Genomic DNA, 21,744 nt, shown 5'->3' with positions numbered 1-21,744 from the left:
TAGAAAAAGACCACATTGATATAGATGATTCACCAGATAAACAAATCATTTCAAACTCCTATAAAAGAGACCATCTTCTTTCAATTGATACCACAGTTGAAAGGTTTTCTCCAACAAACAAACATATACTGTAAATATTCAGCATTTCAGTTTAGACTGCTGCTGAGAATGGAGCATGAAGCAGGTGTAAGATGGTGGAAGAGGATGGACTTGCCAGAAGACTCTGTGTTTTAAAGTGTTGTGGTAGAGTAGAAGCACACAAAGGGTGGTGAACAGGCATGGGGAGAGGGACAAGGAGGCTGAGGTATCTAAATATTTCTAATAAAACCTGGGTGACTATCGTTGAACATCTCATTGGTCATGGCCTAAATATGGGTGAGGCAGGTCAATGGGTACAAACTCACCTGTGATGGTCATCTGTAGCATCAATAATACAGATGTTTAAGAATGAGAACAGGCAAATGACCCCAATACTCAAAGGTGTGGTACAAACACAACACTAAAGTTTTTGTCATAGAGTTATCCATCCATCCATTATCCAACCCGCTATATCCTAACTGCAGGGTCACGGGGTTCTACTGGAGCCAATCCCAGCCAACACAGGGCGCAAGGCAGGAAACAAACCCCGGGCAGGGCGCCAGCCCACCACAGGGTGCGCACACAGACACACACCAAGCACACACTAGGGACAATTTAGAATCGCCAGTGCACCTAATCTGCATGTCTTTGGACTGCTGGAGGAAATCGGAGCACACGGAGGAAACCCACGTAGACACAGGGAGGTCATAGAGTTATGTACTGGAGAAATCTACTAATGTGTGGATTGTCAATTACAATTTTTTCTAGATTGCTAAGATTCATTTTCCGAAATGTCCTAGCATTTTCCAAGTCTGTAAAGGCAGTTATCACAAAATTGTATTAAAAAGTGCAAAAGAACCAAAAGTGTCCAAAACATTGACAACATGTACCAAAACACACAAAATAAGTCATCAGTAAAATATTTTCTCCATAAAGAAAGTACACTTGATCAATGTATAGAGTATACCTCCAAAAAATGCTATGTACTTAAACCAAAACCAGGCACACCATTTATTTTGTTGGCTATATAAAATATACACACATATATGCAAGAAAAATGCAGAAAAAAATCAGTTTTACTGCAATACGAAAAAAAATTACGATAACATACAGTGTTGTCCTGCATTGTAAATAAAATGCAACTATAATTTCAAGCCATCTCAGCATCCAGCCTATCTTCTCTGTTTGGCCACAGCACTTCATCAACACCAAATCTGATGTCTTCCTAGGCAGAGGGGGAGTACATTTTTTGAATACCGCATCCACCCGCAGCATGCTTCCACAGTGATATCTTTACAAGCAGAATCTATTGCCCCCTATAGAGACAACTGGGTGTGGGGCCGATGGTCATGTGCATGCCACCTCCATGCCGAGAAGAATTACTCTGTTTACTTGAGGGAGAGTGAATAAGGTGGTAAGAACTCCATTGATATGTGTTTATAGGCCAATTTCTGACAAGATTGGAGTCATGAAAGCTGACATTGTCCCAAATAATTACATATTGTGGCATATCAGGTCTCACCACTCCCCTCTCATTCTCAGGAATCAGAGCATTGTAAAACCCTCCTAAGAAATCAAGAAGTCGAACTGTGTTATAGGGTCCAATGATGGGAACGTGGTGGATTACACCATCCTCTGATATTGCAGCACACATGGTTATATTACCAGCACTATGACCTGGCACATCCACTGTGGCTCGATGGCCTATCATGTTTCTGTCATGTCACCTGACTTTGTTCAGGTTGAATCCTGCTTCATCCACATGCACAAATGTTTATGCGGTGTTACTCGCTTCCAGCTCCGTCATTCTCTGCAAAGCAAAAATCAGCATATCAGATCAAATTAAAAATGAACATCCAATAGTGTAACACATCACTCCAACAAAAAAATTACAAAACTGTATGTTTAAAGTATGGTCTCAAATTACATTGACATATTGAAGGGACCACGTAGAGCTGTTTTACTGTTACAGCATGTCTCTTCAGCACCCTGTCCATGGTAGAGAGACAGAGGTGATGTTCTGAAAGGTGGTGTCATCTTGTAGAATGGCACTCAGGATGTCACAAAAGCCGCTTTTCCACTGCATAGTACAGCACGACACGGTTCAGTACAGCTCACTTTTGCGGGGCTTTCCACTGGGAACAGTACCTGGTCCTTTTTTTAGTACCACCTCAGCCGAGGTTCCAAGCGTGCCGAACCGTTACCAAAATGTGACGTGTAAACTCTGCTGGTCACTGATTGGCCGGAGAAAATCGTCATTACTGCGTCACTGGCTATTCTTTTCTTTAAAGGTACAGACACGCGGAAGTTTCGAAAGTTCTCCAGCCACTGAGTGTTTGTAAAACCGGGAACAATCACATCCCACCACTCTGAAGCACGGTTAAATGTCCAAACAGATGGTCTGTTGCGGCGACGTTTTTGCAAAATGTGGAAGATCTGTAATATACAGAATCAGCATTTTAATGTTACACTGGCAGTTAAGTTCATTTTATGCTTTGCAACAGTGATAAAAGTTAGCTAATGATGTGCCTTTTTTTAGATGCTTAACCTTGCGCGTCATCGAGCTAAAGTGTTGTCGTTGTCTGCGTGTTGTTGTAAAAGTTCCACGGTGTCACTGCAGTAGAGGCGGCGCAACTATAACGACACGTGAATAATCCCGCCCACTCTAAAGCGGTACTAAACTGCAGTCGAAACGCAAACCGAGCTGAACTAAGCCGAACAAAGGTGAGCTGTACTGAACCGTGTCGTGCCGTACCATGCAGTGGAAAAGCGGCTAAAGTCTAATCGCGTTGTTTTCTTGTGTTAATAATGGGCATCTGCCACTAGACTCAGGAATTGGCACAAACATGATTGTTTGAATTCAGCAGTACAAATATCTGTCACAGTATGACATTACCAAGTTTTCACAAAAACAGTAAAATGTATATGCAATGTGCAGGATTTTGGTTATATACCTGTTTTCATTTCCGAACGTTTGTATTATGGATGCAACTGAGGTGCGGCTTAGTTACAGCTGAACTCTTCACCCAGCCTCAGCCATGTTTAGGCCATGATTTATTACATAGTCAAAAAAGGTGGACCTGAACTCATTTGATATGTTTAGTAGCTTTTAACATCCCCTGCCTCTTTCTTGCCCTCACGCATTCTGACACCTCTACATCTTGCTCATACATTTCCTTCTTGCTCTATTGTTTTCCTGCCGCAACACTGAGGTAGACCTCATAAGGGCTTGTAATTAGTAATTGGTTACAATAAGCATGTAGAAATTGGTGCACATTATTCTTATATACCTTCTATCAAACTGACAAATAAATACACTGCTCATTGTACATTATATTTAGCATGTAATGATTTATACAATGACCCATTTGGCTGATATGAATGAGAAATGTATACTCCAAAATGACAAAAGGATAATCTGTTCTGATTGGCCTATCAGAAACAATTGAGAATGGTGTCTGTACAATGCAAGTTGTGTCTTTGCAATAATACATGTGCTTAGTGATTTGCAAAGTGTGCTCTACTAATTGCCACTTAGTGTATACAGTATGCATTAATAAATGAAATAGTGTTGTGGCCAATGGCGTTAAATTTGTGGAGTTTTGAGGCTAATGCTTTGAGAAATGCATTTAAGCAATTGGAAAAAAAAAAAAACTGATTTACATGCATTTTCTATATTTTACATTTTTAGAATTGTATCATTGCCCCACTTTTTAGAGGGTCAGTATTCATACCTGTTGAATAGGAGATGGCTATCTATTCTTTTATGTGACAGTTTTACTGGGACAAGTAAGTAAGTATGCCCAGTACCTCCCTATCAATTAGATACTACAGTAGTTGTCTTTGGAGAGTGCTATTAAGCCAAACTCAAATGTTGCAGAGGCAAAAAAAAGTAAAAGGAAAAAAACATATTCCTTTACATAAGAATTTTATTAGGTTGGTTAAGTTTGTATATCTGGTATCTCTGAATCAATCAAATATTAAAAACGTTCTGTGTGCTAGCTTATTACTGATGGGTGTATTTTATTAACGTTGCATTGTGTACTGTATGTATTCAAGTAGAGTGTTCTCTGTATGAGTGAAAGCATTATACACATTTGTGCTCTTCATTTGCATTAAGTCCACTTGGCTGCTGCCAGCAATGAGCCCAGCTCAGAACAGTCAGTAGTAATCACACCACAACAATTAGAGCTGCATGGAGCAACAGTTTTTCCCAAAAAAAGTACTTCCACTATTTTGTCTCCAGGTCCCCTGCCCTGGGTGTCCCTTTTGAAAATAGCTGACGCCGCTGAAATAAATTACTTTTGAATCAACATGCTTGACGTGAACTGGGGGGCTGACGACTAGTCAATATGGTAAGTTAAGACAATGCCATTAGACTCTGAGAGATTCAGAGGGCTGTCATAGAAAATGACTCCGTCTTTCAGAATGTTGCCTCTCTGAGTTTCTTCACCACAGACAGGGAAAGTAAAAATTTAATGGATGAAGGAGCTAAGATGCATTTATGTACACGTAAGACCAAAAGTAACGCTTTTCTTTTCAGTGTGCCTCCATTAATGTAACATGTGGTAGGTAGTGATTAGAGAAGTAGCCTAATTTCGATTTACATACAGTTTAACAAAACTGACAGTCAAATTTGTTTTCACAATTGCAAAACAGGAAATTCACTGAAGAGTTTTTAGTGATTTTAAAGTTTTTTTCTTTGTTTGGAAGACAATGAACACTGCAGCCAAAAGTCTCCCTGTTCACCTGTGTTTTTTTTTTTCTGCAGTTACATATAGCATGTAATCGAACACACACTGGTAAAATCATTTCTATTTATGCCTGTTATTCACTCTGTACTGTCCATGGAGTTGTGTTTATAAAAATGTGACGTGCTGCATATTTTCTGCCCGAAGACACATTATAATGCACCCTTTTGCCCATTACTGTGTTCTTTCCATAGGAAAACACTTTACACGGAAAGTCACCACTGCCAAAAAAAATGACCTAGCAACTGCCACTTAGCAACCGGTATCTCCTAGTTGAGGATATGCACACCTCTGATGGCTTCTTTTTTTCTTGCACTAGAGATCCTTATTTAAATACTAAATGACAGGCAAATACATGCAGAATTAAACTAAAAATTAACTAAACACATTTCTTCTTCTTTGAATTGTAGAGATTTTGCTGGTAGTGAAACACAATTTATTTAGTGAATTTTTTTGAGACAAACCATAAAACATTTTTTGCTATGAATTCAGTTTTGCACAAATCATTTTGCTCATTATTCATTGCACATATACCTCTACTACATTTTGATTTTGATTTTTGATTAGAAATACCCTGTACTTTGTTAATCCCCGATGAGGCAATTATCTTTTCACATGACCTTTGGAGATGATTTGAAATGGAGTTCCACTCTGTTTGGATTTTACAGTATCTGAACTGACTTCTGCGTTCTGCAGTGGGAGGTGGAAATGGAGAATAGCAACACCCGAACACATGTTTGTGAATGTGAATGAGGCTTGATTCATTCTAAACAAAGTGAGGTGACATGGAGCCACAATTGATATACTAGGGTAGTGAAGGGGCAACATAAACATTTGTGCTGCAATATCAGAAAACAGTGTTGTCCACCATATTGCTGCCATTGGACCCTACACCAGATATTGACCTTCTAAATGTCCCATACAATGCTATTACTCCTGAGAATGACAGAGTAGGGGTCAGAACTGACCTCCCAAATTGTGTGTTAATTTGGGACAATGTCTCTCGGTATAGTGAGAGAGGGGTTTGCTGCCCATTAGCAAATGTTGTTCATCAACCCAGCTGAGCAATTTTTTTTAGCATGGACGTGGAAGCTATATGAATGTCAGTCCCATAACCAAATATTTTCACTTACAACTTCACATATGAGGATTGTTGATGGTGGTTGAGACATTCCAGAAGGTTTTCCTCATTGCCTTTAAAGGTAAAAGATTCAATGTGATGTTGACAAAGTAATTGAATTGTATTTCTTTTTGGTAATTGTATTTTTGGACACCCAAACTGTAATTTTTGAATATTTAACATTTCTGCAATAATTCTTACATTATTTTTATGTTATTGAGTGTAGTTTTCTAGGCACCTAGAGTAAGTTTTATATTCCTTTTACTCTGGTGTTCAATGATAAGAGTTTATTTGTACATTATAAATGTTTTGCAGGTCTACACTTTTCCGTTTTCTGTTAGAAGTTTCTGAATTCATTGCTCAAATACATCCCTTTCCATAATACATTTACAGACTGAATATAGGATCAGTCTGTAAAATCAGTATTTATGTATATCTTATAAAAAAAACCCATGCAGACTTAGTTTGTGCTTGTACAACGCATACGAAAACATGAATGGATTCCAGTGGATTCAGCCCTAGAAGAGACTACCGTCTCTCAAAGTCAGACTTTGAAGAATAACTTAATCCTTCAGGGAATCAGGCAAAAGCAGCAGTATGCTCAACTTTTTCTGGCAGGGACAATATTGTTAACACATCCATAGTGCTTTCAGATGTACTATGTATGTCGTAACGTTTTATTTTCCATCAATATTGTCTCAGAGCAAGACACTTCCCTCAGTCTTTGTGGTCAAAGGTGAAAAAATGGTTTCTGCTCTGAAGTCCTTATTTCCTATTAATGTTTTCTCAGCTTATTTGTTTTTTCTGTGAGTGTCTCGTTATGGTCTCTCTTAAGGCTGCAGCATACTGTACAATTCTTCAGATGTTGGTTAGTTTGTGGGCAATTTTTACTTGGGATGGCTTATATTTTGACCACTGGTATAGCTGAGCCTTTCTTTAAATGTATGAGAAACTCCATTCTGGCTGAATATTGTAATTCCTTTGCTTTTAAGAAGCAGTTTAATTCTGTTGGTTTTTATTGGGAGTAACTTTATACATTCTTTCTTTTTAGTGTACCATCCACTGGCAGTAACTAACAATGAGGGTTAGCAGCATTGAATGGCTATGCCTTACTTAATCATTTTTGGGTGGAGTATTCGCTTAAGTAAATATACCAAAATGGACACCATGAAGTTGAATTTCATCTGTCCATTAGGCATGTACTGTAGGATTTATTTTCTTATTCTAAGGTTTCTTGTTACTCTGATTATTGCCATTAATGTTGGCAATTGACATTATGTCAATTCTATAAAATGGTCTTAAAGTATTAAAGCTAATTTTAACCTAAAATAATGAGTAATATAATAAATAAGGCTTCTTGTTTTTCATTGTTTAGTAAATCCCCGCAAAAAAGGAATCTAAAACATATGTTCCTTCATTTCAGCACATTCTGTTATCAGTACTCTTTGTATGAAATGTCACTACATCTCTAAAGGGCATTTTTTTCTTTTTATATCAAAAGTCTGTCTTAAGCCTCTATCATACTGATAAGTTGTGACAGCTGTGACAACACACTGTAGTGGCATTTCTGACCGTGTGAATGGCTTGCTCTCTCATTTTTTAGTAAGCCTTTAGACCTCATTGAGAGACAATTTTGGCTGCAGTAGCCACCTGCAATGGGGTAACTATAGGCAGTTGCAGCGGGCTCCATGAGGCTGCTGCGGGGCTGACTGAATGATTGTTGTTTTGCAAGGCTTTATTATTTATGCCTGCCTACTTGACATTGACATGAAAAGGTTAATGGTGTTATCATTCCCACAACTCTATAAAGCTTAATTATGACAATTGATCTTTTTGTATCTAACAGTGTACTGTATGCTTCGTGTATCTTATTGATGGCGGCCATTTTTATTGGATTCAATTTAACTTCACATGAGATGGGAGCAATTTTTCAAATTCTAGTTACACCACAACTCATCTCTATAAACTGTGTGAAATGATGCAATGCCTATTAAATACTTTATTTGCCAGCTGGCAGTAAGTCAGCTCCCCAACAAACCAAAACCATTTATGCAGTGAATCGTTAGGATCAGTTATCTTATGAATTTCTGAAAATTCTTTTTAACAGTCTGTGAAATATTATTACAAATGATAACACATGATATGCAACTACTATAATTATTGACACAAAGCTTGGGGTACTTGACCTACCTGCTCCACAGATTTTTCTTGTTGTCTTTAATTCCTACAACAGATTTTTCTAATCTTGCACTATAGCGAGGCGTCTGTTCATGTGCATTTCTTTCAGTGATGTGTTTTTTTGACCATCATCGGAGCCTAAACTGAACAACCTCCTTGTTCAAGAAGTCTAATTGACATTTCTTAGATTTTACGCAGTACTAATTTGGTATTTGTCATGTACTAATCTAAAATACTAAAAAGCTGTTTTTTAGATAAATGTGTTTATGCTGAATAATTAGCAAGTAAATTCTTTGCTTGCTTTTATGTTTGGATATAATATAGCCCTTCATTTCTTCTATTCGTACATGTATTTATTATTGCTTGATGGGAATGACCAGAGCAGGGGGAGTAGTAGTTTACTGGCCTTCGATAAAAAAATCAAGCTCGTTCAAAAGATGTTCACCACCTGCAATTTCTACCCTGTAATAATCTTGCTTTTCAGTTATTTTTTATTTTTTTGCTTTTGCCACTGATTTCACATTCATATCAGCAAATAGCCTTGAACATGTTTGCGTTGCATAAGTGGAACTGTTTTCTTTTCTTTGTCTTGGTAGATGGAAAAACAAATGACATCATTTTAAAGTTTGTGAAATTTGGAGAGACACTTAAATAAACTCTTTAAAGGTTTTATTTAGAATATGTATAACTATAAACTACCTAATAAAAATATCATTTCAACTAACAAATATAATCTAGCATTTTTGGAAAATATGGATAAAATAATTTTATAATCTGTAGTTAGTGCTCTGAATAGTGTGATTTTTTTCATGATATACATGATTTGTTTCAAAGATTAATAAAAAAAAGAAAAAAATAATGTCTGAGTGTACAGGATGTACCTTTTTAAAATTTTTATAGCATTAACCTCCAAACCTGGGCCCTTGCTTTACCAGGTCAACTGTGATATGAAATTGTAATTATATTAAATAATGAACTGCAACAGAGTTTAAGCTTGCATGCAGACAGGTTAATGTAGTTATATTAAATAAAGAGTAGACAGGCAAGAATTTTAATAGAAGGGTGATAGATCATTCTAGTCAGTTTGAACAATAAAGCCCTGGAGCAGTGGTGGGCAACTATTTTTTGTGGGGGGCAACATGAGAAAAACAGCTGGTTAAGGATGGCCGAACACATTCTGTCAACTGTTACATTACAATAAACATGTTTTATTTCTTTTTTTCACCATAATAAAATTAATATAGACCACATATTCACGTATTTTGTTTGATTTATTGAACCATGAAACATATGCACACTATAGCATGCTTTCTAACACAATGTACAATTTCTGATTGTGTAAAACAAAATGAAAAATACATTTTACTGCATCAATCACTGATAATATATTCTACTGCCTCTGTACCTTTGACAACTCAGTGGGAAGAATCCAGTCTTTCTTGAGCTTCAACTGGTACACTGAAGTCAGATGTAATTCCTGATGTTGTTTTTCGCAGTATAACAGACAGATGGTCCACACTGAGAGAAGATGTGTACCTGGATTTGTTGAATTTCATTACTGAGAATGTCTGTTCACATATGTACGTTGATCCAAAAAGGACAAGCATTCTCTGAGCTAGTCTTGTCAAGTGTGGGAAATTCTCCTTTTTGAGAGAATTGTAGAATGCCAGTAATGGCACTGACTTGAAGTGTTCCGCCAGCAATGCATCAGACTGCAAGTCTATAAGTTCAAGTTGTATCTACCTGGGGTTACCGTCCACATCACATGTAAAAGGAGAGGAGCTGGTGAACATTTTGCTGCGAAGTCTTCCAATTGCCTCAAAAACTCGCTATACAGCGCCCAGAACATTGCTGTATATCTGTTAAGCTGATTGGCAGATAGATTCTTCCCTATTAGTATGGGAATGTTTGTTAATGTGTTCCTTTCTACTTATTGATAGAGAAGCAGCAGCTCCCTCACAAAGGCCTTACCAAGGCTGTGCATATTATGTGCAAAAAGTCCTTTTTCAGTTCATTCAAAAGTGCAGTCACATCAACAGCAAATTCTAAGTCTGATAGCCACTCTGTGGTGCTTAGTTCAGGATGGGTTTTCATATCATTTGAGAAAAAACGGACACGACGAGCTGCGGGCGTTGCCTCACTTATGTGTAGAGATGAGGAATGGTCTGCATCCGAAATTGATGCGGGGAGCTGCTAATCACCACACGTGTGCCACGTCCCCATTATATATAGCAGGACTGCGAGTGCAGAGGGAAGGTAGAAAAAAAATTGAGAAAGTGAATGGAGGTTAGTGGAAGAAGAAGAGAAAGTTGGAAGCTGAAAGGAAGAAGAAGAGAAAGTTGGAAGCTGAAAGCCAGTGCAACAGAGAGCGATTGAGTGAGCGACGGCAGGCTTGCGAATAAAAGCAGGCAGCTGTAAGGAAAAGTCCTACAGGAGTGGTAGGTCGACACTCGGGGGCAGCAAGTAGTAGTCGCTACTGCTGAGTGCTTGTGAAGAATAGGAGTGACCGGAAGACAGTTGGCTCACTGCATAAGTCTGTGGAAGGCAGCAGCAGTTGGAGGCTTGGGAGGCTGAAGCCCCAGCATGAGCACCCTGGTTGCTGGGGAACCCAAGTCTGGTCTGGTGAGAGCTGAACGAAGCCAGGGATTGGGAAGCTACCAGACTAGAAGAGGAAGAAGTTCAGGTGCAGGTAGGGCGACTCCCCTGGTGCATAGCCCGGATGGGAGAAGAAGGACAGGTGCCAGTTGAAGAAGGCACCGGAGTTTGTTTTAAAAAAGGACTGCTTCCAACCAGTATTTTAACCTCATTTTTAATGGAACTATTTATTTGATTTTAACCTCCACATTTTTCAGTTTTAATGGATTATTTATTTATTAATGTTATGATGCACTGCACTTTATTTGGACACTGGTTTTATTGTTTTTAAATAAATGCACTTTTGCACATTTCCCCTTGCTTCGTTGGTGTCCTCATTGACCAGCTCATCCGGTTACATTATTGACAGTGTTGGGTTCAAAGGACTCCTAAAAGGGAAGTGGGAGCGTGAAGCAGAACCTGCATCGTCACAATGCTGTGTTCACTGGTAACATTGTTCACTGAATATTTTTCTGAAAATTTGCTTAGACAAACTTTTAACAGCACCAAATGATGCTTCGTGAGGCCAGTGTTACATCACAGAGCTGTAGCAGTCATATTGGATGGGACAAACCAAACCAGGTATTTAATACTGATCCTAGTAGTGGGCTAAAAATTAGCAGAAAGGCTATAAATACATTTAAACACAAACAACACGCACAGAAGGAAATTGAAAAAGTCTCAATGTATTCATTTCTTAAAGGTAATGTACTGTATTTTTATGTGGACTTGTTGGTGACTTGTGTGTATTAGGTCAGCCTATACTGTAAGAGCCAATCTTAGAAATTTAAAGTTTTGAGTTAAACTCATACTGATGTTTGCTTAATTTGTATAGAATATTAATGTCTTTCATAGTCATAGCTTATGGTATAGTCTTTTCCCCCTATAGTTAACAAGAGATAGAACCTTCTTACTATAACTGAATAACAGTGTGATAATAAGCTCAGTTTGTTTGGAACAGGTCTCAGTAAAGAGGGACTTGAAAGACACATTTTAAGCTTAGAAATGGGATAAGCATACAGTTTTCTGACCGTCTTGAAATGGTTCAGAAATGTTAAGTAAATAGTAACGATTTGAGATGTAACAAGATTAAGCTTAGAATTGAACTTTTCTTACATTAATTTTTCCTTTTTTGCTATTTCAATTTTCCCTTTTTGTGTGTAAACTGTTTTACTTTAAAACTTAACTAAACTTCAAAAAACGAAGATATTTTGTCTGTGGAATCATTTCTGCGCGTCAGGCTTTTGTTGAATCCCATTTTTTGAGCTGAAGCACTTTGGTAATTTTTAAAAAACGCAGCTGCATATACCTTTAATGATGTTACCCTGAGTGCTGTGTTGTTGATGCAAACAAAATGGTGTGAAGAGCAGTGGCAGTAAATTAGGAAAAGCATTGGGGTTAAAAAAAAATCTATAGGAGGCAAGGTATCTGCAAAAAAAAACGTACTGTTCTGAAATTCAATTGCAAGCAGTTTATTTCAAAAAAACTATGCTGATATTATTTATACCCTTACACCTTTTTTGCAAATAAAGTCATTCCAATCCAATTCATTTGCAAGAGCAGTTTATCTGTATTTGTAATATGTTAATAAGGCTGACCTGGTGCATACCATCGATAAGATTAAGAATTCATCTCTACCTAATAGCTTTACAGCACCTGCCAGCTCTTCCCATATCTTATAACAGCATTCTTCTTAGTGTATAAGCACAGAGTACTGCAATTATCTGCTGTAATTTAACTGTTTATTCAATGAGACATTTATCCAAATCTGTTCTGTTCTTTATTTTATTTTTCAGCATAAAACATTGCACACAGCAGCAACAATGAATTTTTTGTGCAGCCAGGAAACTCTATTGTAAGGTCAATTGAAGTTCTCCATTGTTATTGAAATGTATCCTATAGTTGTTCTTGCCACTAGTTGCATAATTGCATAAAAATGTAACAATATGTCCTGCATTTTATTTCATAAACAGAAGTAAAATACCTGAAGAGCTCAAACCCTTCTTTCTAACACCATTTGTCTTCCCAATTTAATTATAGTCGTGTACTTCTTAATAAATGCTTTTTGTTTTCTTTTTTTCCCACTATCTTATTTGGTGATTTATTGGGTAGTTCATAAGTTGCAAGGCCAAAGAATTAAGATTATATACAATGTTATTCCCTTAATCTAATATTACAAAATGTTTAATTCTAAACAGGTTACAATATGCAAGCTTCAAGGCAACTCAGGCCCTTTCTTCAGGCAAAGCTTGCATATTGTAATATTTAAGTTAGCCAATAAAAGGTGTCATTTTGCTTGATTTCTCACTTCATTCACAATGGCTAATACGATACAACACCCAAGTAGTGTAATTCTAACCAATCAGTACTTTGCATAATCTGGAAAGATGAAGGCCTCAATCATCACCAAAAGAAAAGTAAAGTGCAAGATAGTATTTTCACAGGAAATCAGCTAAGTAAGTAAGGATTAGTTAGGGCTGAGTCAACTGGGTCAGCCAAATTTTTCATTCTAATTATAAGAAAACCAGAGGTGAGCAAAATGTATTCCACAAAAGAATTCAATTTGTAGCAGTGGTTATATTATAGAATGTTGAATGGAAATAGGTCATGTTGAAGTGGAACCTGTACAAATCTACATTAATTCTGGCTAACACATATGTAACAAATATGAATGACAGAGAATTCATTTTTACGAAATTCAGATATAACCACTATAAACTTATAATGGCTGAAGACTTTAATTATATATAAATTCTAGATTTCAATAGGTGTTCAGCAACTACAGCTGTAACATCTAAAACTGCAATGGAAAATACTTGATTTATTATGTATCACTGTGTTTCTAATACCCAAATTTGAGAGAATATTCTTTCTTCTTTTCAATGTTATACTTACCCAAGAATTGATTACTTTTTTATCAGTACTAATTAACTAGTCTCTTTTAAGTCTTTGAGACACAATGATATTGTCATCTTTGAACATGCTCCACTTATTCTGGAGCTCAAATCATTATTCCATACAAACTCAAGTCAACTAACTACAGACTTAACCCATTGTTGCTAGCAGATGCAGATTTCTAAAAAATAATTTCCACACAAATTAACATTTTTTTAAATACCAATGCTTCCCCAGAGGTTTCTGCAGGAATACAATTAAGGCAGTTAAAAAAAAAGATCTCTTTTATTTCACATAAACATAAATTAAAGACTGGAAAAGCAAAAGAATTGATCAAGAATATGCTGTATTGCCAGATGAGACAATCCTTAGGAAAAGGTTGTTTGTTTAATTTGAATTTAATCTTTTGACTACAAGATAAAAAGAACAATTCATATCAATATTAGAAATATGGAGAAATAGCTAATACGGTTTTAGCTCAACAAATGCATAAATAAGAAGCTTACAATACAATAATAGAACTTAAAAATACAGCAAAAAATAAAATTAGGGTGAACAAATAAATCTATACTAATAAAAGGCAAAGCCCTCACTCACTGACTCACTCACTCACTCACTGACTCATCACTAATTCTCCAACTTCCCGTGTAGGTAGAAGGCTGGAATTTGGCAGGCTCATTCCTTACAGCTTCCTTACAAAAGTTGGGCAGGTTTCATTTCGAAATTCTACGCGTAATGGTCATAACTGGGAGCTATTTTTCTCCATTCACTGTAATGGAATTGAGCTCGAAAGTCGTGGGGGCGGAGTTTCGTGTGACATCATCACGCCTCCCACGTAATCACACATTACATAGAAAACCAGGAAGAGCTACACAAAGCGCTGAAGAAAACATGCATTATATAATTAAGAAGGCAGCGAAACAGTTAGAACCAAGCGAGTGACATATAAAACCATATTCAGCGGCTCACGTGAACTGACGCAGTGCGCAGACAAAAAGCAACAGTTCCAAAGAGTGCTGAACAAAAACCGAATTACACTGCTACGCACAACTAGCCAAACCACACGCCGTGGCGCAATAGTAGAGGCTTCGCCTCTAGCGCCGGCTTCCGAGGTTCGATCCCAGAGAGGGGATGCACTGAGTATGTACGTGCGCTTCCCGATACGTTTTAGCCTCGCATCCCCTTGGTTTAAGACGTATGAAAAAATATGCGGTTAACGCAGAAAGACAGATCACCAATTGAAGCTTTATGAATAATGGATACTTTATTCGCGATCAATAATTGTTTTGGTAAAGCCATACTCAGTGTATTCATTAGATGAACGGTAAAAAAGTAAGAGCGAGGGGAGGATGACTTATTGAGGCATGCAGGCAAAACCACAATAGCACGCGGGCTCGATGTACTGTAGTGCGCGTCAACTCGATCTAAATTGCGCGATCACATTTGAAAAAAATATATCTTCAAGTTCTATTTAGTCCATATGTGTCAAACTCAAGGCCCGCAGGCCACATCCGGCCCGTGTAATTATATCCGGCCTGCGAGATCATTTTATATATTATTGTTATTAATGGCCGGGGATATGAAGCGCTGGTAACACAATAAACTACAGATCCCATAATGCAGCGCTTCAGCTGCCTTGCCGAACACTTATCGCGTTAATCAAGTCTAGCTTATGATGCTGCAAGTTATTGCGAAGCTAGCCCACACGATGCCGAAGAGGAAAAGGTGATTCTGAACATAGAGCCTTTAAAAACGATGGGAGGCTGAGTATATGTTTACTGACATTGCCGGTAAACCCGTGTGTCTCATTTGTGGAGCTAATGTGGCTGTAATTACAGAATTTAATCTAAGACAACACTATGAGGCAAAACATCAAGATAACCTGAAAGACCTGAATGCAATGCACAAGATACAGAAAGCAGAAGAGTTAAAGAAGAATCTGATACTTCAGCAGACGTTTTTACCCGTGCAAAATCACAAAGTGATTTCAAGTGAAGCTACTTTTATGGGAGACACAAATGCACCAGTGCAACTTGCCCCACTTTCCCTGTTGCCAAGTAATGTTGAACCAAGTCGGCACAATGGTGTTCCCAAAAACGCACTTTGCTGATAAACTGAGCGCACTGCGCACTGAGTTCGAACGGCGCTTTGGTGACTTTGAAGAACAAAAAAAGAATTTTGAGATGTTTCGCAACCCATTTGCTGTTGATGTGGAAACTGCAACTGTGCAGATTCAGATGGAGGTGATTGAGCTGCAGTGTAATGGCACACTGAAGGCAAAGTACGATACTGCACGGCCCACACAGTTTATTCACTCCATTCCCGCAAAAATGCCCCAGCTCCGTCTACATGCGGCTCGAACCTTGTGCATGTTTGGTAGCACATATCTGTGTGAGAAGCTCTTCTCAGTGATGAAGACTAACAAAACAGCACACAGGAGTCGCCTCACTGATGACCACCTGCAGTCCATCCTGAGAATCTCCACAACACAGAACCTCACACCAAACATAAACGAACTTGTTGCCAAAAAAGATGCCACGCGTCCAGCTCTGATAAAATGACATATGAGCAAAGACAACTGAATGATTTGATTTGTTATTGCTGAAAAGAACAAATTTTATTTATATTTCTAGGTTTTGTTATGCACCATGTTCATATTTGAATTTGTATCATTTTGACAGGATATATTTTTATGGAGAGCAAAATCTTTTGGGATATTTAAAATTTAAGTTTATTTTTTATATAAAATTACATAAGAGTAAAGAAATTTGAATGTTTGTTCTTTTAACATTTACTTTATTTCTAACTTGTATAATTTAGACAGGATATATTTTTATGGAGAGCAAAATATTATAACTTATTTAAGTTTTGAGTTGATTTATTCCGGAATAATATTCTGTCGACTAAATAAAAATTCCTTCTATTTAAAATTTAAATAGAACTTGAACATATACGATAGTTGTGTGTGTGTGTGTGTGTGTGTGTGTGTGTGTATGTATATATGTAGATATGTATGTATATATGTATATATATATGTTTATATATGTGTGTGTGTATGTGTATATATGTTTGTAATAAATGTGTGTGTGTATATATATGTGTATATGTTTATATGTATATATATATATATATATATGACAGCAACACTCATCACTCATAACAGTGACAAAACAATTACATTGACAATCATGTTACGTTATTTTCTAAATGTTTCCTTTTCTTTTTCATTGCTTCTTTAACACACTACTTCTCACTGGCTGGTATTTTACTGTATATATATATGTATGTGTATATATATATGTGTATATGTATGTATATGTATATATATATATATATATTATGTGTATATATATGTTTATATATGTGTGTGTCTGTGTGTGTATATATATATATATATATATATATATATATATATATATATATATATATATATATATATATATGCCAGCAACACTCATGACAATGACAAAACAATTACATTGTCAATCATGTTACGTTAGTATTAAAATGTTTCCTTTTCTTTTAACTTCTCCGCTGCCAAGCGCGGGTATTTTGCTATACAGTAATCCCTCCTTGATCGCGGGGATTGCGTTCCAGAACTCCCCGCGATAGGTGAAAATCCGCGAAGTAGAGACCATATGTTTGTATGGTTATTTTTATATATTTTAAGGTCTTAGAAACTCTCCCACACTGTTTATAAATATTCTCCGCACAGTTATACAGTAAACCCTCGTTTATAGCGGTTGATCCGCTCCAGCCAGATAAATGGATTTCCAAGAAGTAGGATTCTTTATTTATAAATCTAATATTTTCGCAGTTAGAGCATTGAAAACCTGTTTACGACCTTCTAAATACGTATTTTAACATTATTGGAGCCCTCTAGACATGAAGTAACACCCTTTAGTCAAAAGTTTAAACTGTGCTCCATGACAAGACAAAGATGACAGTTCTTTCTCACAATTAAAAGAATGCAAACATATCTTCCTCTTCAAGGTGCGCCGTCAGGAGCGGAGAATGTCAGAGAGAGAGAGTAAAGTAAACAATCAAAAATCAATAGGGCTGGTGCGCTTTTAAGTAAGCAAGCACCGCGATAAAGCGGCACAATGAAGGGATCAATGTGAAGGTAGCCTTTCAGCATTTTTTTACGGGCGCAACCGTATCTTCTAAGCAAACAGCCACTGTGCAAACAGCCCGTCTGCTCACACCCCCTCCGTCAGAAGCAGATAATGGGGCCAATCATACGTCTCCCTGATGGTATTGCATGATGGATAAGTATCTGCCTGTATTTCTCACAGAGAGAAGCAAACAATGAAAAATCAATATAGGCTGTTAGAGCTTTTAAGTGTGCGAAGCAGTGCGCGGGAAGCATATCGTATATATCATTGAGGAGTTTTATTTAATATGTAATACGTGCTCTGATTGGGTAGCTTCTAAGCCATCTGCCAATAGCGTCCCTTGTATAAAATCAACTGGGCAAACAAACTGAGGAAGCATGTACCATGAATTAAAAGACCCATTGTCCGCAGAAATCCGCGAACCAGTGAAAAATCCGTGATATGCTGTATACTATTTAGATATGCTTACATTTAAAATCCACGATGGAAAGTCGAAGCACGATATAGCGAGGGATTACTGTATAAATGTATATATATATATATATATATATATATATATATATATATAGATAGATAGATAGATATGACAACAACACTCATATCAATGACAAAACAATTACGTTAACAATCAAGTTACGTTATTTTTTTAATTTTTCCTTTTCTTTTTCATAACTTCTTTAACACACTACTTCTCCGCTGCAAAGCACGGGTATACTGCTAGTAATAAATATAATGAAGAAGGGCAGCACGGTGGTGCAGTGGGTAGGGTTGCTGCCACGCAGTTAGGAGACCCGGGTTCGCTTCCCGGGTCCTCCCTGCGTGGAGTTTGCATGTTCTCCCCGTGTCTGTGTGGGTTTCCTCCGGGTACTCCGGTTTCCTCCCACAGTCCAAAGATATGTAGGTTAGATAGATTGGTGATTCTAAATTGTCCCTAGTGTGTGCTTGGTGTGTGTGCACCCTGCGGTGGGCTGACGCCCTTCCCGGGGTATGTTTCCTGCTTTGCGCCCTTTGTTGGCTGGGATTGGCTCCAGCAGACCCCCGTGACCCTGTAGTTGGGTTGGATAATGGATGGATGGATAATGAAGAAATACTCTAAGTCCTTATATTGGTAAAGAAGACAAGGCTCAAGAGAGAGATTTTATTTGATAAATAATAAACATCATAGCTCAATGCTCCTCCTCTTTGGCCAACAGTAGCCAAATTTCCACCAACATCCTGTTAGTTAACAGTACTGGTGGCGGTCTTTCTTAACCCGGGGCTCGACTGATCCGGTCTGGAAATTTGTATTGTTGTCCGCATACTGGAAGCCCTGAGCTATTTATCTGGGCTTGGGACCGGCACGAAGAAACACACTGGTTTGTGCATCACCTTTGGCTGGAAGATATGGAAGAAGATGATCCGCTTTGGTGACCCCTAATGGGAGCAGCCAAAAGAAGAAGAAGAAGATAGCTCAATGCTATCAATCACTTGCATGTCCTTTCTCACCACATCCATAAACCTTCTCTTAGGCCTTCCTCTTGCCTGGCAGCTCTATCCTTAACATCCTTTTCCCAATATACCCAGCATCTCTCCTCTGCACATGTCCAAACCAACACAATCTCGCCTCAACTGACCCACTAATGACCACATTTCTAATCCTGTCCATCCTCGGCACACCCAATGCCAATCTTAACATCTTTAACTTTGCCACCTCCAGCTCCAGCTACAGGGTCATGGGGGTCCTGCTTTTTTTTTGTTTGTTCTTTATTTCGTCTTATACAATTTCTTGTATTAGGAATTTGTTTGTTTTCGCATACCCATTGTACAGTGCCCCTGGAGCAATTGAAGGTTAAGGGCCTTGCTCAAGAGCCCAGCAGGTAGGATCTCTTTTGAGGCAGTGATTCGAACCAGCAACCTTCAGGATACTAGCGCAGATCCTTAGCCTCAGAGCCACCACTCCGCTTTCTGGTCAGTGCCACTGTCTCCAATCTATATAACATAGCTGGTCTCACTACCATCCTGTAGACCTTGCCCTTTCACTCTTGCTGATACCCGTCTGTCACAAATCATTCCTGACACTCTTCTTCACCCACTCACTTTTTCACCTCTCTTCCACAATCCCCGTTCACTATACTGTAGAATGGAAAAGCAGCAGGCCCAGACGGACAGCCAGTGGAATTTTATAAAAAGCTGTTAGTGCTATTATTGTTATTAGTGTGTACAGATAGAGAGAATACAATTATACCCAAAATATTATTCCAAGCATCAATTACTTTCTTTCTAATGAAAATTAACTTATTATAATGCCCATCATACAGACTAATTATACTCCTGAATAATGATATTAATAGGCTGGTGAGTGTTTTAGCTAGAAGAATTAAAGTACTTCCTGCTGTACTATCACTACCACAAACTGGATTTTTAAAAGACAGAAACTTAGAATCCATTCTTCAGCACTCTCTAAATATAATATACTCACCTGCAGAGTCTGACTCTCCAAAGATCTTACTATACTAGGAAGCATAAAAAACTTTGAATGGGTGCATCTATTTACCATGCTGTGCAGATTTGGGTTTGGCCCTAATATATCTACATGAATTGAATTATTTTATACTAGTCCAGAAAACCTCAGTCCACATTAAAAATATGAGCTCATATTACTTGAATTTGAACACTGAACCAAACAATGGTGTCCATTATCACTGGTGATTGCTAATGAATAATTTGCTTTCATCTCCAGAATGAATCATAGATAAAACTGAGAAAAAGGATATGATGCATGTAATAGTGGATGTGGCAGTGAATTTATAGTAAGGGACCAGGATATGAAATATAATCATGCTGATGATTCCTAACCAGGAAAACAAACATAAGAAACCAAAACATTAAGCCAAAATCATAGTCAGAAAACAAAGCAGGGGACTGCTAGCCAAAAAACAACAATAAATGAAGACAAATGAGTTTGGGTGAATCCATAATCTTGGACAAAGTGTTCCACTGCAGAACTGGCTACAATAAGGCAAATGTGAGATGGTTCGACTTCCTGGTACACCCCCTAACAATTGTGCTTTTTGTCATGGCAATGGGACCATTGTGTCATGGGAAAGTGAAATTAATTTTTAAGCCATTAAGATGAACTCAAAATAAAGGACAAACCTTTTGACTATAGTTAAATTTGCCCTCTTGTCCCATCTTCTCGTTCATTTTTTCCTCCTTGTAATTTGATCTCCAGATTCTTTTCACTCACTGTAATCTTCAAGCACTTACTGTATACTGCCCTTAACAGAAGGACACGTTTCAAACAGGAAAGCTTTTTTCTGTTGCCCCTTTACGTGAAAATTCCTGTTTCAACTTTCTCTGACCTATGCACCATTCAATCTGTGGTAGATGTACAGGACTGCAATAATTACACATCTCAATATTGATAATGTATGTCTTCTGACCATCCATCCATCCATCCATCCATTTTCCAACCCAACCAACTACGCTTCAAACTTACAGTTTTCCGCTTTCTTCTGTAGTCTTCTATATACAAACCAGAAATTTTCTTAAAAACATCAAACTTCCCACACTTTTAACCTATATCTATCCCTGAGGCAATACTGGCTACTGTGAATGAAAATTCTGACAGAATCACAAAAGTATATACAAATTTCCAAGGAACTTACCCTATTACTGATATTACAGAATGATGGGAAATGGATTTTTCATTTAAAATTCCAGGAAAGTAATGGAATTCAGCCTTTCATAAAATACATCCTGATTTAGCATGCACTATGCACACAATAACTCAATTAATTTTGAATCATTGCTCACATACATCTTATTTTAAATTTTCTGAAATGTACCCTGTGGACAACCCAGCCTTTGAATGATGTCATTGAACAGTTAGATCACTAAGCCTCATACTTTAGAAATGCCATACACTTACACAAAAATCTTTCATCCAAAATGGTTTATCTTTCAGATAGCCTTCAATTTTAAAATCACTCCT

At 37.6% G+C, this 21,744-nt stretch overlaps 1 protein-coding gene across 1 annotated transcript in view; it reads right to left on the bottom strand.

The window, feature by feature from the left end:
- Nucleotides 1-1,788: 1,788 nt before the first annotated feature.
- LOC120532665 (solute carrier organic anion transporter family member 3A1-like) overlaps nt 1,789-21,744 on the bottom strand; it is a 410,803-nt gene continuing 390,847 nt past the window's right edge. The window contains exon 11 of the mRNA XM_039758919.1: nt 1,789-1,888. Within this exon, the coding sequence (XP_039614853.1) occupies nt 1,863-1,888 (26 nt within the window). The 3' untranslated portion in view covers nt 1,789-1,862. The remainder of the gene's footprint in view (nt 1,889-21,744) is intronic.

Source organism: Polypterus senegalus, chromosome 7, assembly GCF_016835505.1.
Source record: "Polypterus senegalus isolate Bchr_013 chromosome 7, ASM1683550v1, whole genome shotgun sequence".
Lineage (NCBI taxonomy): Eukaryota > Metazoa > Chordata > Cladistia > Polypteriformes > Polypteridae > Polypterus > Polypterus senegalus.
Note: the sequence above shows the minus strand (reverse complement) of the source record. Positions and strands in the feature narration are given on the sequence as shown.